The 15,622-nt window shown below is 36.0% G+C and overlaps 1 protein-coding gene across 2 annotated transcripts in view; it reads right to left on the reverse strand.

Moving 5' to 3' along the window:
• Positions 1–294: 294 nt before the first annotated feature.
• Positions 295–15,622, reverse strand: part of NUP37 (nucleoporin 37) — a 41,824-nt gene continuing 26,496 nt past the window's right edge. For both annotated transcript variants that reach the window (XM_038558860.1, XM_038558861.1), the window contains exons 6-10: positions 10,036–10,126; positions 3,396–3,577; positions 2,867–2,917; positions 1,043–1,136; positions 295–558 (exon numbers count right to left, since the gene is read on the reverse strand). In XM_038558860.1, coding sequence (XP_038414788.1) covers positions 445–558; positions 1,043–1,136; positions 2,867–2,917; positions 3,396–3,577; positions 10,036–10,126 — 532 coding nt within the window. In that variant the 3' untranslated portion in view covers positions 295–444. The remainder of the gene's footprint in view (positions 559–1,042; positions 1,137–2,866; positions 2,918–3,395; positions 3,578–10,035; positions 10,127–15,622) is intronic.

The raw sequence follows: 15,622 nt of genomic DNA on the forward strand, positions 1-15,622 counted from the left end.
TTACCTTTTGTAAATGTGTGTGTCTCTGAGAATTAGGAAAACAGTATATATTTCAAGTATAGAGGACAGGATATACTTTGGATAATCCTCTGAAAAATCACAAATACATATGCTTCCTTAGTCATCTCTTTTCTAGAGCTGCTGAGTCAATTATAGTCTTAAAAGATGATTTAAAAAAATGTATGCGTGTGTTATGTGTACATATGTTTATATATGTGTGTGTGTATATATGTATATACATATATACACACACACATGCACGCACAGAAACACATACAGAACAGAGAAGGAAAATGATTTTTCAAACCATTATTTTATTTAACAGAAGCAACAACTGGGACATTTCTAGAGCGTACGGTATATTTGATATAAAAATAAGAAATTCTTCAAAATATGTATTAAAAATACAGAGTTTATGTATCTAAGGTACAGAGAAAATTTGTTCTACATTTCAGTTACCCAAAACAACAGCTTGTGGTCTCCTCCAATTGCACACAGTGGGAGAGTTCTATGCCAGGAAAGACCAGATCCGACGGCTACAGAACCAATGAGGACAGGCTACGAAATACATGAAGAATTAAACTTAATAAATCACCAAAGATGATAAGTAAAACTACCCTTCAAAAATAAGAAATGCATCGATAAATTGTTTTTGGTTAACATAGTGGAAATAGAATTAAAAATTTGCTTCCTCATAGGTGAAACACACGCATTATTTGTTTGCAGCTGGCTAGAATGAAGGATACAAATAATCTATGAAAACTGTTGTAGCTTAGACTCAAACATTTTTGTAGCCTAAACCAAGCAAGCAAAATTATTATATTTCAATGAAAAAAGAAATAAAATGCTTTTTACATGAATAATGGCAACAAGTCTGTTATCACCAGCAATTTAAACATCAAAAAATTCTTTCTTTTTCCAATTTAAGCAGATAAGACATTCATAAATGTGTTTAGTTACACATTACAAATTTGGGGCTATGAGTAAAAAAGTAAAAAACACACATTTAAAAACACATGCCACAAAACAACCCCTAAATTACCTGAGGGTGTCCTAAATGATGAATTTGAAATTGGCTTGCAATTTTGCCAGGATAACCAGTGGTTGCAAACAAGTTCTCATTAATTGTGGACCACCTAAGGAAAGACAAAAATATGCATATATCTTAGAGATAACTACAAGCTTTTCTAAACAAGTTATTCCTTTTTGCACAAAACCGATAGTTTTATAAGTCTAAATTGTTAATACAGCTTTACAATTGGACTGGAAATTTCAGGGAAGTTAGCTATAAATATTTTCTCATTCTGTGAATATTTATTAAACGCTTATTACCACGTGCCACTTTGTTAAGTTCCAAAGTTACACAAAGTTAGCAGTTCTTATAACCAAAGGGCTAGCAGTGTGGTAGGAGATATAAACAAGGCATCAGACAAATATAAAATATTTCACGGTGCAATACATTAAAAAAAACTTAACGTTCTCATCGACATTCGTTATAAAATTAGTGATAAATTCATGCATTTAAACTCCTTGGGATGAATACAAACAACTAGAATATTTGGATATTTGAATATTTAAGTTTCAAAATATCCCAGACATTGAAACACAGTGAATTAATGAATCAAAAAGCATTAATATAGCTTCAGTGACATGCCTAGTACTGTAATAAGTGCAAAAGGGAAGATAATAAGAAAAAACAAAGGATTTTTTTGACCAAAAAAGAAAAAAGCAAACAAAAAAGAAGAAAAAGAGAAAAGGCTAAAGTCTAGTTAATATTTTTATATGGGCAGACATTAGTTGTTGTCCAATAGCCTTTCTGACATTTTCTCAAGCTAACTGAACCCCAACTACTTTCTGACAGTGTGTTCAACCCCAAGGGATGACACGCAATGAGAACAATTCCTAATAAGAGAAGAGTGCTCCTTCCTCTCCTCGTACTTTGGACAAGCTTGTACAAGGCTATGATGCCTGGAACTCTGGTAGTCATCTCATGACAGTGAAGCAACAAGCCCGAAGCCAGGCTGTGGTGGATGGATGGAGAGGGAGGGGGCTGAACTCTTGGCAGTGATGACCTACTAAAGCCAATCCTCGAGACTGCCTCCTTCAGAAGCCTTTACATCTCTGTGATGTGCTCACATTTCTGAAATCAGAGTGCACCTTACAATCTATGGCATTCTTACATTTTCTTGAATATATTTTTTTATAAGGTGTACAAAAAATGATGGTGTCCCCAAGTCCTATAATTTTATTGGAGTTATAAGAAATGTACTACTGGTTTTAGTCTCCGTTAGTAGTTTTCATGTTATTTGAAGTTAAAAGCACCCTAATGACTACTTTATGCAATGGAATATTATGCAAAAATCAATGAGAAAGATTCAGATGTATATATTAAAATAGAAAAAAAGTCACAGATACAAAATATACTGTTTTCTCATTTAAAGCATAATAATGAAGTTTACATGATTTTAAGTGCATAAACACAGGCCCGTGCATAAACACGGGCCCACCTACACTTTACATCTTTATCAGAACAAACTATAAGTATATAACCCAAATTGTTGGAGTGGTATTAGTGGAATGGCCATGTGTTTTGTATTTTATAAAATTCTTCAAAGAAGGAAAAAAAATTCTTCAAAGAAAATATTGGAAAACAAACCACTCCCTCACCCAGACCAAAAGACCAAAGCAAAGACGTAGTTAAGAAAGCAAAATAATCATCTATTAAAAAAAATCAGAAAAGGAACACAAAAACACGCCCCCAATACCTCAATGCAAAGGAGAAGATTGGGAAAGTATTTGAGATGGTGGCACAACATTTAACAAAATAAAAAAATCAAATATAACTCCAACAAACATGGTACATTACCTGAATAAACAGGCTTGATCCATGTGGACAGGTCTCTTATCTTGAGGATAACTAAAAGATAACATTTTTGTATTTTATGAATTTATGTGGTCTCAAGTAGAGGAACTTAAGGTTTAAATGGTATTTCTTCTTTAAAGGACACAATGCCCAATGTACTTAAACTGTGACAAAATTCCAAATAAGCACTGGATTAACATAAATGAAATATGACAGAGACACAGATCTGATTTAGAACCATGATAGAACCATTGTTCAATAGAGTCAATGGTTTTCTTCTTCTTTTAACATAAACATTGCTCAGATCAAAGATTTCTTCCTTTGCATTTTTCTTCCTCAGTTACTCTCCGTAAACCTGCAAAGCCTGGGCATATATCTCTGTTATGTAAGAACGAATAGCTCTGTTCTTTCTGCAGGAGACTTGTTTCTGCTCTACAGTGAGGCTCAGGGAGACAAGAATGGCTCTGTGGACCATTTAGCAATAGCCACTGACTTTTTGTGTAAGCAACAGATAAATATACTAAGAAAGTACCTGGATCGAGTAATATCCCAAATTAACCAATCATTTCCTGCAACAGCTCCAACTTTGAAGGTATTTTTTAAACACCAGTGGGCTGACATTAATGGCATCTGTTCTGATTCAAGAGATAAAATAGCCTGTTGAGTCAAAAGATCATAAAACCGGATTGTTCCATTCTTCTCTGCAACCATCAGCTGTAAGACAGAAAAAAATAATAATAATAAAAAAAAATAAACCCAAAGAATTATTCTGGGAAAAGCTATAGCTTCAAGTTAAGTAGTCTAGAAAGGATAGAGAGCTAAGTGTGTATTTCTCAACAGAGATAGATTATGTTTACACATCCTTATGAGGTGTGAATTTGTTCCCAGAATGGAAGGCAGCATAGTGTGAGGAACATGGCTGCTTCCTCCACTTAAAAGCTAAGTGACTGGCCAAATTACAAATCTTTGATTGGCAGCTTTCTCCTTTCTAAAATGGATTTGTGAGGATAAGAATAGCTACAGCATTTTTGTGCTGATTAAATGAGCAATACATGGGAGCGCCTGGCTGGCTCAGTCCATAGAGCATGTGACTCTTGATCTTGGGGTTGAGAGTTTGAATTCCATATGTTGGCTGTAGAGATCACTTAAAAAAAAAATAAAAGCAATATATGTAAAGCACCCAGTACAATGCTTGACAAATGTTAGCCACTCACTCAATAAATAGTAGTTACTCTTATTTCAGTTTCTCCTTTATTCTAAAATACTACTGATTTAAGATGTTGAACTTGCTTGCTTGCTTCCTTCCTTCCCCTCTCCCTCTCCTTCCCTCCCTTCGTATCTAAGAAATATTTTATCAATGCAAAAATGATTATAAGATAAATTTCAATCTTACAAAATATTAAGATGTGAAAAAGTTTATTTCTCAGACTCAAAGAAGCAAGGCATTAGGATACTCACTTATGGCAGTTAAGGTAAAGAGATCACTATGAATGGGTAAGTGTTGCCCAAATAAAATAACAAAATGCTTTAAAAACTTTGTTTTCTGTAAAGTTCTAACTTTTACAGAATGGTCTTGTAATTCTGATTATATTAAGGTGAAAACATTCCTGAAGGTGTGAAGTACCAGTGGTAGCCTGGAAAGAATGAGAGACTGAATATCAATAATCATGGGTGCTACTAATCTGTTGAGTGACCTGGAGTTTGCTTTTTTCCTTTCTGTGAAATGTTAGATAATTACATCAGACTCAAAATGTTTCCTTCTGGCTATAAGTAATATTATATATCACAGTACTTTTCTAAACCCTTAAAAGTATTGTTACTACTTCTAATAAGATATCATGTCTGGCTCAGAACCACTGGCAATCATTCTATTATTCATCATCTAGGAGACCCTCACCAAGCATCTACCTCTACCTTCCCCCACTGTCTACACAGACTTGAGTCTTATTATTCAGGGTAGGTAGAGTCTATTAAGTTGCTGCAAACAAGGAATTAGTGAATATTGAACACTGATCCTAGAGGAAATAAAGGGTTGGGTTCTTGTGAGTCTCTGGGCATAGTATTTTTTTGTCAGCTGACCAATATATAATCTTGTCTTATGTATGTTTAAAAATACCATATTTCATATTTATTGATTAACAGAACTCACAGCTGGGGTGCCTGGGTGGTGCAGTCAATTAAGTGGCTGACCCTTGGTTTTGGCTCAGGTCTGATCTCAGATTCTTGAGATCAAGCCCCTCATTAGGCTCCACACTCAGCACAGACTCTGCTTGAGGTATTCTCTTCATCTTTCTCTGCCCTTCTCCTTCTCCTCACTCCTCAAATAAAATAAATCTTAAAAAACAAAAACAACAACAACAAAGAAAAAAACAACAAAAAAACCAACAAACCTCACAGCTACCAGCACTCTAGCTCAGGCTTGAATAAAGCTTATCTAACACAATGTATTTTCTCCATAAAGCACATTACAGCCTTCTGGCACTTAGGAATTCTAGACCGTATTTTAGCACTTATGCTTGGGGGGCCATTTTACATGGTGAAATCACCAACAAAAAGCACAAAAATGTAGCCCTAAATAGACCACAAATAGGACACTTTTTTTAGAGTATGAGGACTAAAACAAGAAGGCAAGAGCACTGGCCTCATTCAGCCTTAGCTGGAAATGTGTACATTGGCCAACTCAAATTTCTTGTTACTTTGAGCATGTCTGTGACTGTGAAATGCCATGAGTACTGATATTGGGGTTATAAATAAGTTCCAGTGAGTAGACAAACTTGCAGATATGGAATCTGTGAATAATGAAGATCAACTATATATACATTATATATGTTTATGCAAAATACAATGATAATTTCAACAGAAGTCAAAAGTAAGAGATGATCCTTGATATCAAGAAATTTCCCATTTCAGGGCACCTGGGTGGCTTAGTTAGTTAAGTATCTGCCTTCGGCTCAGGTCATGACCCCAGGGTCCTGGGATTGAGCCCCCACGTGGGGCTCCTTGCTCAGTGGGGAGCCTGCTTCTCCCTCTGCTTGGTGTTCTGTCAAATAATAATAAAAAAGAGTTTTCCCATCTAGAGAAGAGAATTATGAAAAAAAAAAAAAAAAAAAAAAAGGACCATAGACTATAAGTAGAATATTGGTAGTCTTTGCAATTACCGGATTCTTAATAGAAAAGAAAGAACTTAAAACTACTCTTTAATAGGCAGGATGTTAAAATAATACTAATGCTACTAACAATAACAACAGGTCAGTGACATATATGACAAGATCAAATTCAACACTGAGCTTTTATATGCCCTGTCTTATTGAGCCTCCTAATCACTGTATGAAGAAATTACTATTAATCCCATTTTTCAGAGGAGGAGACTGAGGCAGAGCCTGCAACTGCATTCAGGTCCTAAACCAAGGTCTGACTACAGAGCACATGTATTTCTTATTGCAAGTTGGACTGTGAATATCGGTGAATGGTCTGGTGAGCTACATACATATAGCTGAGGGTGGGGAAGCAGTGGAAATGGGAGGAGACCAAGGGAGCCTTACCAGAATTTATAAAAATATTTGAGATTTCGAGCCTGACTCTAAAAATCTTAAGGATTTCAGGTATAAATTATGGATTGTGGACAGGCAAAGTTCATCTGGGCCAGGTCCTAAATTAGGAGAGGCAACCAAACAGGTGGTTTAGAAAAGACCTTGTTTGGTTGGGTCCTAGCTCTGCTGTATGATCTCAAGCAAGTGACCTCACATCCTCATCAGTAAGAATGGAGCTAATAACAGTACCTATTTCATAGTGTGGTATGAGGATGGTATAATTTAATATATGTAAAGGACTCAGAACAGTCTTAGCACAGTACAGGCACTCAAAAAACATTCACTATTATTATAGGTTGAAATCAGATTGAATACTCATTTATCCTTTTTTAAACTATGCTCAATTGTGATGATAGGTTATTTTTTAGGTTGAAAGCAGAGTAAAAAAGTTAAGTAAGTTTGGGAACTGCTGTAGCTAAGAAGTTTACAGAAGAATTTTTCCTTTAGGACTTTTCTCAGAACCATAAACAGGATACGCATTGAATTTTCAGAGGGGAAATATCTTTTGTAGCACAGAACACTAGAACTTGAACTAGAGTGAGGTCAAATCTGTGACTGTGTGGCCTTGGGCTAATTACTTATTAGCCTTTTCATGCTTCAGTTTTATTTACCAAGTGAATAGAAAAATGTTACCAACCTCAGTGTTTTGTGAAAATTACAAAAGAGAACACATGTAAAATACTCAGCACAGTTCCTGGCACTCAGAAAGCATTTAGCAAGTGTTGGTTGTTACACTTCATGTCATTTAGCAACAGTCTACTCTCTTAGAGTCAGAGATGATGATGTCCTCAGTCCCAATTCTCTTGATTCCATGACATCCTAAACTTTTGGTTCTGTTACTACTACCTGGTAAAATCCTAGCTCCAATTGTGGTAAATTAGATTTAAGATCTGAATTTCTTGAGATATTTTGATTTTTGTATCTTTTACTATTAAATGCTTGCATCTGCTTTGTGGTTTCCAGACTACATGCTCTTTTGTGTAGTTCACATCTCACATGATTTTCATAAGAATTCTATGACACAGGTAATCATGGACCTACCTCTCTTCTCTGGCTGCCTCATTTTCATCCAGACTAAGCAAAACAGAACAAAAATTCTGGGCTTGATTGGATATATCAGACCAAAGAGAAGCACTAGATCACTTTAGTAGTAGTAAGTGTCAATAATGACAAACAGCTAAAATCGATCTAGTGCTTATTATGTGACAGGTTCTCTTTTAAGGACTTTCTAAGAGTTCATTTATTTAGTCTTCATGAGTTTCCATTTTACAAGAGGAAGAAGTAAAGGCAGTGACTGACAGCTTTTGTGACTTGCCTGAGATCACACAGCTAGTATGTGGTAGAACTGGGACTGGACTCCAGGCTTAATCACTTTTTTGTCGCTTTTCCGTATTTCAGGTTTTTGAGTTTAGGGGTGACATGATGAAACTGGTATTTTAAGATTAGCTTAACTGAAGTGAGCAAGAAAGATCAAAGGGTGGAGAGCCAAAACTTTTGAAACAGCTAAGCCTTGGCGAGAGTTATTTGTGGGAACAGAAAGGTGAAGGATGCACCTAATGACAGAGGAATATATTCTACTAATGTGTTCCTAGGGAAGGAAAAATTAAAAACCTGGAAAAGGCTGCATATATGGAAGGAAGACATCAAAGGCGAGGTCAGGATTTTTTGAGTGTATGTGATCTACAGCAGGGACTTCCAAACATTCTGAAGGCATGGAAGCAATAAATGGAGGAGGTGGGGTTGGATGGAGTTTTAATGATATACAGAAGAAAAACAGAAATTAACTTAAAGCACATGGAGGAAAGGGGTCTGAATCACAAGCATTAAGATACAAGTTTTGGGATAGAAGTTGTAAAAACAGTTCTCATTTGTCATCTAGGTCAGATTTTAAAAAGTAGCCTACTTGGGGTGCTTGGGCAACTCAGTTGGGTAAGCATCCAACTCTTGATTTTGGCTCAGGTCATGATCTCATGATCTCATGATCTCATGATCTCAGGGTTAGTAGATTGAGCCCCATGTCAAGCTCCGTGCTGCATGTGGAGCCAGCTTAAGATTCTTTCCCTCTCTAACTGCCTTATCCCCTCATGTACTCTCTCTAGAAAAAAATAAAAATAAAAGAAAAGGTAGGCTATTGTATTCATACGCGGTAATATTAATACTTAGGTAGACCCACTGCTATAGGGGAGAAATCTGGCAGGAAATAAAATATAGGGCCTGGTTTCAAAAATAATACTTATAGACAGAACAATCCCTATTTATGTAATATGAATAAATTGCAAAATTTTACTCATGCAAATATATAGGCTGTATCTTAAACAAGCTTTCATGGCATCCCAAGGCTCAGAGAACATATTTATATAGTCTGGTATATAGTCTGGGACATCTCAGCTCAGGATTACCTCCTCAGTGAAGGCTAATGTGCAGATCTGATTAATGCTTTTTTATGTCATTGATCTATTCACTAGATCTTTTTATTCCAACACTTAAAATCTGTGTTGCTGTATTTACGTGTTTTTCTTCCTGATAAGCCATTCATTGTATAACTTAAGGGCAAGGGCTTTATTCATTCTTTTATCCCCTTTCACACATAGAATGCAGTATAGATGAGAACTACCCTTTCTAACAATTCACAAATACCTGGTGAAAGAAGAGTTGGCAGAGGAGAAAGAAAAAGGGAAGGTCCACCTATATGTGCTCAAGAGGACTAGAATAACGCAGCTTCAAAAAACAAGTGAGCAAGGTTTCAAGATAGAAGTAACAGAAACGGTTTCCTTACCTGTTAAATGAGGATCGTCATAGTTGCCGTTAAGGATTAAGTGAGCTAACAAGAAATGCTGACAATGGGCCAAGTACATTTAGTACTATGTAAGGGTTTGCTATAATTAATCAAGCTCATCTTTTGGGCAGTGTGAGGATGGAAGAGAGTCAATAGAGAAGCATGAAGACATTGGAGAGCTCTAAAAAAGATACTGAGGGAACTGGCATGAGATCTACACAGCTAAAGAAATAACTTTATCAAGATGGACTTAGTAACTTCTTAGATTCTAGGGAAAGACAAAACAGAGTGATGTCCAAGAGAAGATACTGGCCAACAAGAGAACTCTTTTGTTGAATGAATCCTATCCTCTCAATGAAATAAGAAATTAAGTCAATTGATAATGTCATAGTATAGTTTTAGAATTTTAGAAAGCTGTACTCTGAATAGGAGCTGAATAGCACTGCAGCCAGCTCAAATTTGCCTTATGCCACTGATGCTTTCTTGTGAGTATAGATTTTAACTTTTTTTTGTTTTTAATGAATACTGCTACTAAATAGTCTGAGCATCTGTCTTTAGATTGCAATCTAACAAAGAGCAGGAAAAACGTACTCTGAAAAAATGTCATTTATGGATGATGGCAATAAAATAAAAAATTATAGAGCGTTTTTAAGTTACAGAATTCTGGACTAGTCCAAGTGCATTTATGGCAATTAGAGTTTCTGAGGTAGAAAAAGTAATTGATTTTTCTCCTCTATGTATGCATGTATTACACATGTATAGGTCTTTTCAGCTTGATAAAAGAAAGCTAAGTTATAAATAACAACCTTAAAAGTTTCCTCAGGATGCCAGCACACACTCATTCCAGGGGAATGAAGAACAAAATGAGCTGTCTGCATTCCTTCCAAGTTCCAAATCCTAATTAAAAAAAAAAAAGGCATACAATGTTAAATATATTTGCTATATCACTACTATCACTACTAAAAAAAAGGAAACTTCCATGAATTTATTCAAAGCTATTAACTAGAGTATAAGGCAGACATTTATAAAGTATATGTTAAAAAACATAATTTTAGAAAATGTGAAAGTAGTATAAAGAATTTAACCTTTATCATAACCAATCATGGAAAAACAGTCACATACATTTCTGATCTAACACAGCAACACTGTAACACAGTAGCCAAATTAAATTATTCATATGTGCTTTTATTTTGTGGGCAGAATCTTCCAGTTTCCAGTTCACCAAACAGGCTACATTCCTACTCCAGTTGTCATTTCAGTAACAAATAATTTCTGCCAGGGGTGCTTTTTACACATGCGCGTGCACATGCACACACACACCCTTCTAATATTCCCATTTTTCAAAATACCATACAAAGAAGCTAGTTTGGGATGATGTGATGTGAATTTGGGACGATAATTTCTGTACTTATCTATTTCTTCTGCTTTTGGTTTTTCGTGCCAGAGGCTACTTCCTATCTTACACCCTTTCTGATCCCGCTCACTCCAATTCTCCTTATTGAAGGTGGCCTTGATTGAAAGCTAACAGATTAAAGGTTGGCTGAAGGAACAGATACTCAGTTCCTCCTATCTTCCTCTCCTCAGTACTTGGCGAATCCATAGTAACAAGGACCAAGTGGCTCACTGACATGGCTTTCCTAACCTCATGGTGGAGGTCAAAACTTAGCCTGGGTGCTCAGGGGTTTAGCGCCGCCTTCGGCCCAGGGTGTGATCCTGGAGGCCCGGGATGGAGTCCCATGTCTGGCTCCCTGCATGGAGCCTGCTTCTCCCTCTGCCTGTCTCTGCCTCTCTCTCTCCTTTTGTCTCTCATGAATAAATACATAAAATAAAAAAAAAAAAAACACAAAATTTAGAGATCTCAGTAATGGCACTCTGCTGGGAGAAGTGCGACTCCCTCCCCAAGCCTGCGAGCTGCCCCACTCATCCTTCCTGCTGTTACCCCTCACCGGCCCAGAGTGTGGCAGAGCCGCATGGCAGGAAGCAGGAGGCAGGAGGCAGAAGTGTGAACGGTTGGCAAAGTATTCACACCACTCCGGTCTTTAAGAATTTATTTATTTTTTGTGTATTTTTTTTATAGGAGTTCGATTTGCCAACATATAGTATAACAACACCTGCAGTGCTCATTCCGTCAAGTGCCCCCCGTCAGTGGCCATCACCCAGTCACCCCGTCCCACCGCCCACCTCCCCTTCCTCTACCCCTTATTCATTTTCTAGAGTTAGGAGTCTCTCATGTTCTGTCACCTTCTCTGATATTTCCCACTCATTTTTAAGAACTAAGACAGCCCATTAGAATGGAGGTGGGCAGGGGAATGTGGTAACTGGGTCATGGGCAGAGGGGGGCACCTGACGGGATGAGCACTGGGTGTTATACTATGTGTTGGCAAATCGAACTCCAATAATAAAAATACATATTAAAAAAACAGAATGTCTTAGACCTTTTTTTTCCCCTAGGGTTTATAGTTCATATCTCATTAGACACCATAAAATAATTTCAACAAACATTTAAAGTTTAGGGAAAGTTTTACTTCAAAAACAGTAGGCATATGGATTGGACAATACTGCTATTCTGTGCCAAACCACACAATTTCAAATATTTATTCTCCCTTGTAGAAATTATAGGGTCTCCAATTATGAAATGTTATAGTCATAAACTAATGTAAATGTTTTTCAAGATGATTACTTGATTAAATAATTTAGAAGTGCACTCTTTTCTCTTGCCAAATCAACACTTTTCATCTATATTTACTATACAAGAGAAACAATTACAATTTAATTGAAGAGGGGAATAACATTTACTAATGGTTTGTGCAATTGTGTTTCACCCCCCCACAATGAATAAAATTATTAATTATGGCAACTGAATATTTCTTTCTTCTCTATTGCCTCTTGCATAATAAAGTGCTGGGCTAGCATATATTTTACCACTACTGAAATAGTAAGAATGTTTGGCAAACTCAGTAAGTCTCATGAGAGAATCGTTTGAAGCCTCCATTCTTTTGAACTTACTCTAATATGTATCTGATTTTTGTTTGCTATTCTATAAATTGAATATGTACCAGGATACTTTCATGATTTTTTCCTTTTAAATGAAGAAAACCAAAGTGGTAGAAATTATGAATAAAGATATTCAACAAAAACAGGTCAATTAATGAAATGTATTTTAATATGGTCCAAGGAACCAAATTTTAGTCTAATTTTTGAACAGTATTTTATCCTGACAGAATCTGACCCTTAAAAAACCCAAAAACAAACTGACTTAAAAATGAGGAGGGTGATCCAGATTACTTTACCATACTAGGATATAGTGATTTATGGGTTATATTTACATGCTCATTAAGTAATTCTCAGTAGTTGCATAATCCAAGTACTAAGTATGCAAAATACAACAAATTGGGCTGAAATGAGTTATCAAAACTACATAAGATACAGATGGTACACTTTAAGTTGATCTTATTTCCCTTTTTGATAGATTCTGTAAGTAAGCTCTTCTCCAATCCCTTTGTAGAGCTCAACTCATTTTTCTGTCCTTACTTCATGGCTCATCTAGTTAATATTAGTTCCATCAGATAAAAATCACATTCTTTTATTTTTTGGATACAGTTTTTGCAGTTCGCTATACATAATAAAAAAACACAAATCTTAAGCATACAGCTCAGAAAGAACAGAACCCAAATTAAGAAACGGTATTTCCAGAACTCTGAAAGTTATCTCCTGCTTCCTTCTAGTCATCCTTCCTTGCTCTCTCACAAAAAAGCACCTACTATCCTGACTTCTAACAGTACCATGTACTTTAGCTTGGTTTGAACAGCATAAAAATGGAATCATAGAGTATGTATTTCCTTGGTCTGGCCTCTTTCACATATCATTAGATTTTGTGAGATTCATGAACATCGCTGCACGTTGTACATCGTTCACTCACACTACTGTAGGTAGTACTCCAGTGAGTACACTGTGATGTATTTATCTATTGTACTGTTGACACTTAGGCTGTTTCCAGTTTTGGTCGTTGTTAATAATGCAGCTATAAATTCTCTTGTATGTTTTTTAGTAAATACAGATACTAACACACCACTCCTCCACCCCACTCCCGAGTATATACCTGGGCATGGAATTGATGGATTATAGTTTACAAATAGTTTTCCAGACTGGTTGCACCTTTTCTTTTTTCCTCTCATATTTCTTTCTTTTTTTTAAATTTTTATTTATTTATGATAGTCTCACAGATAGAGAGAGAGAGAGAGAGAGAGGCAAAGACACAGACAGAGGGAGGAGCAGGCTCCATGCACCGGGAGCCCGATGCGGGACTCGATCCCGGGTCTCCAGGATCGCGCCCTGGGCCAAAGACAGGCGCTAAACCGCTGCGCCACCCAGGGATCCGATTTCTTTTAATTATCAATGGAAAAAACCTATACTTTGACAAATTTCCAACAAAAACAATTTTAAAACCATCATTTGTCTGACAGGCAAAATGTACAACTTTTCAGTTGGTCTTATTTGTAAGGTAGATTTTTGAAATCAAGTAATTCAATAGTTCCATATATTATTCAGTGCTCATCAAGATAAGTGTACTCTTGAATCCCTTTCACCTATTTTATCTATTCCCCCCACCCTCCCCTCTGGTAACCATCAGTTTGTTCTCTATAGTTAAGAGAGTCTGTTTCTTGGTTTATATCTCACTCTTCCCCTCCCCCTTTGTTTCTTAAATTCCATATATGAGTGAAATCATACGGTATTCATCTTTCTCTGACTTATTTCACTTGGCATTGTATTCTTTAGCTCCAAATATGGTGTGTATACACACACACACACACACTCCACATCTTCTTTATCCAATTATCTATTGATGGACACTTGGCCTGCTTCCACAGTTTGGCTATCATAAATAATGCTGTAATAAACATAGGGGTGCACATATCTTTTCAAATTAGTGTTTTTGTATTCTTTGGGTAAATACCCATTAGTGTGATTCCTGTATTGTAGGGTAGTTCTCTTTCTAATTTTTTGAGGAACCTCCATACTGTCTTCCACAGTGGCTGCACCAGTTTGAATTCCTACCCACAGTGCAAGGGGGTTCCTTTTCCCTCACACCCTGCCAACACTTGTTGTTTCTTGAGGTTTTGATTTTAGCCATTCTTATAGGTGTGAGGTGCTATCTCATTGTAGTTTTGATTTGCAATTCCTTGATGATGAGTGTTGCTAACCATCTTTTTATGTGGCTATTGGCCACATGTATGTCTTCTTTGGAGAAACTTCTCTTCATTTTTTAACTGGATTATTTGTTTTTTTTGGTGTTGAGTTGCATAAGTGCTTTATATATTTTGGTTTCTAACTCTTCATCAGATACGTCATTTGCAAATATCTTCTCCCATTCAGTAGGTTGTCTTTTAGTTTACTAACTTTTTGATTATTTAATGAACTACAGGTTTAGACCATGTGAGATAAGAGAGTTTCTGTTGTAATAGGAAAAAAATTAATAAATTTGAAAATTTGTATTACTTTTTCCAAACTTACTGCTAATAAATTTGTTTATAATGAATAAAATTACTTAAAGTTAATTATAACCACAGAAGCATACCATTCAGGGACATGGAACATCACAAAAAAAGAAAAGCTGTTAGAGTTCATAGCCTTCTTAATATGCATAATCAAACACATGGAAAGATAATAGACTATAAAAGTATAAAAATATAATAGTATCAAGTTAAACTACCTTGACCAAAACTCAGGAGCTATATGAAATGTATTGTTTACCTATTTAAATGTTTGCAAGAGAAATTTCAAAGAAAAGCTTTGAAGGTAAAATTAATTTACTGACATATTAAGAAGTCAATATTACAGATTAAATCAAAGGACACTGGAGTACAGATAGCATCCCTCTTCAAGTAAAGGAAAATAAATGACAGTTTTGACCTAATTTGACTATCAAAAACCCCCTCCAACCCTGCCAACCCTGTGGTCCTTTCTAAGTTGAACTCTTAGATTTCAGCTGTAAAATGTACTGATGGAGAACTGTCTAGATCTACGATTATGAATTACACTTTACTTTTGGTAGTTTATTGTTAAAATTATTGCCTCATTTCAGGCTGAGCATTTTTCAGTAGAATATTAAGTATCCCTACCATATGGTATTTAAATGTAATTGTCCCATTTAATTAATAAAAAGGTCTCGTAAGTTGAATGTTGGTGTATCGGAGATATCCTAGATATTCTCAAGGGTCTTTTAAATTGTCAATAGAGGGAGATGTTCCCTCCGAGAATACGAAAGGAAATTTCCTGGGTAATACTATGTTCTTTATTTGCTCTCCATTTTTGGCATCTCATTCTCTGTTAAGGAGTTCACTGTAGAAGGAAATTTCTGCTAGTAAATATTTCTGACAACACAGACAAAAGAAG

This window comes from Canis lupus, chromosome 15, assembly GCF_011100685.1.
Source record: "Canis lupus familiaris isolate Mischka breed German Shepherd chromosome 15, alternate assembly UU_Cfam_GSD_1.0, whole genome shotgun sequence".
Taxonomy (NCBI): Eukaryota; Metazoa; Chordata; class Mammalia; order Carnivora; family Canidae; genus Canis; species Canis lupus.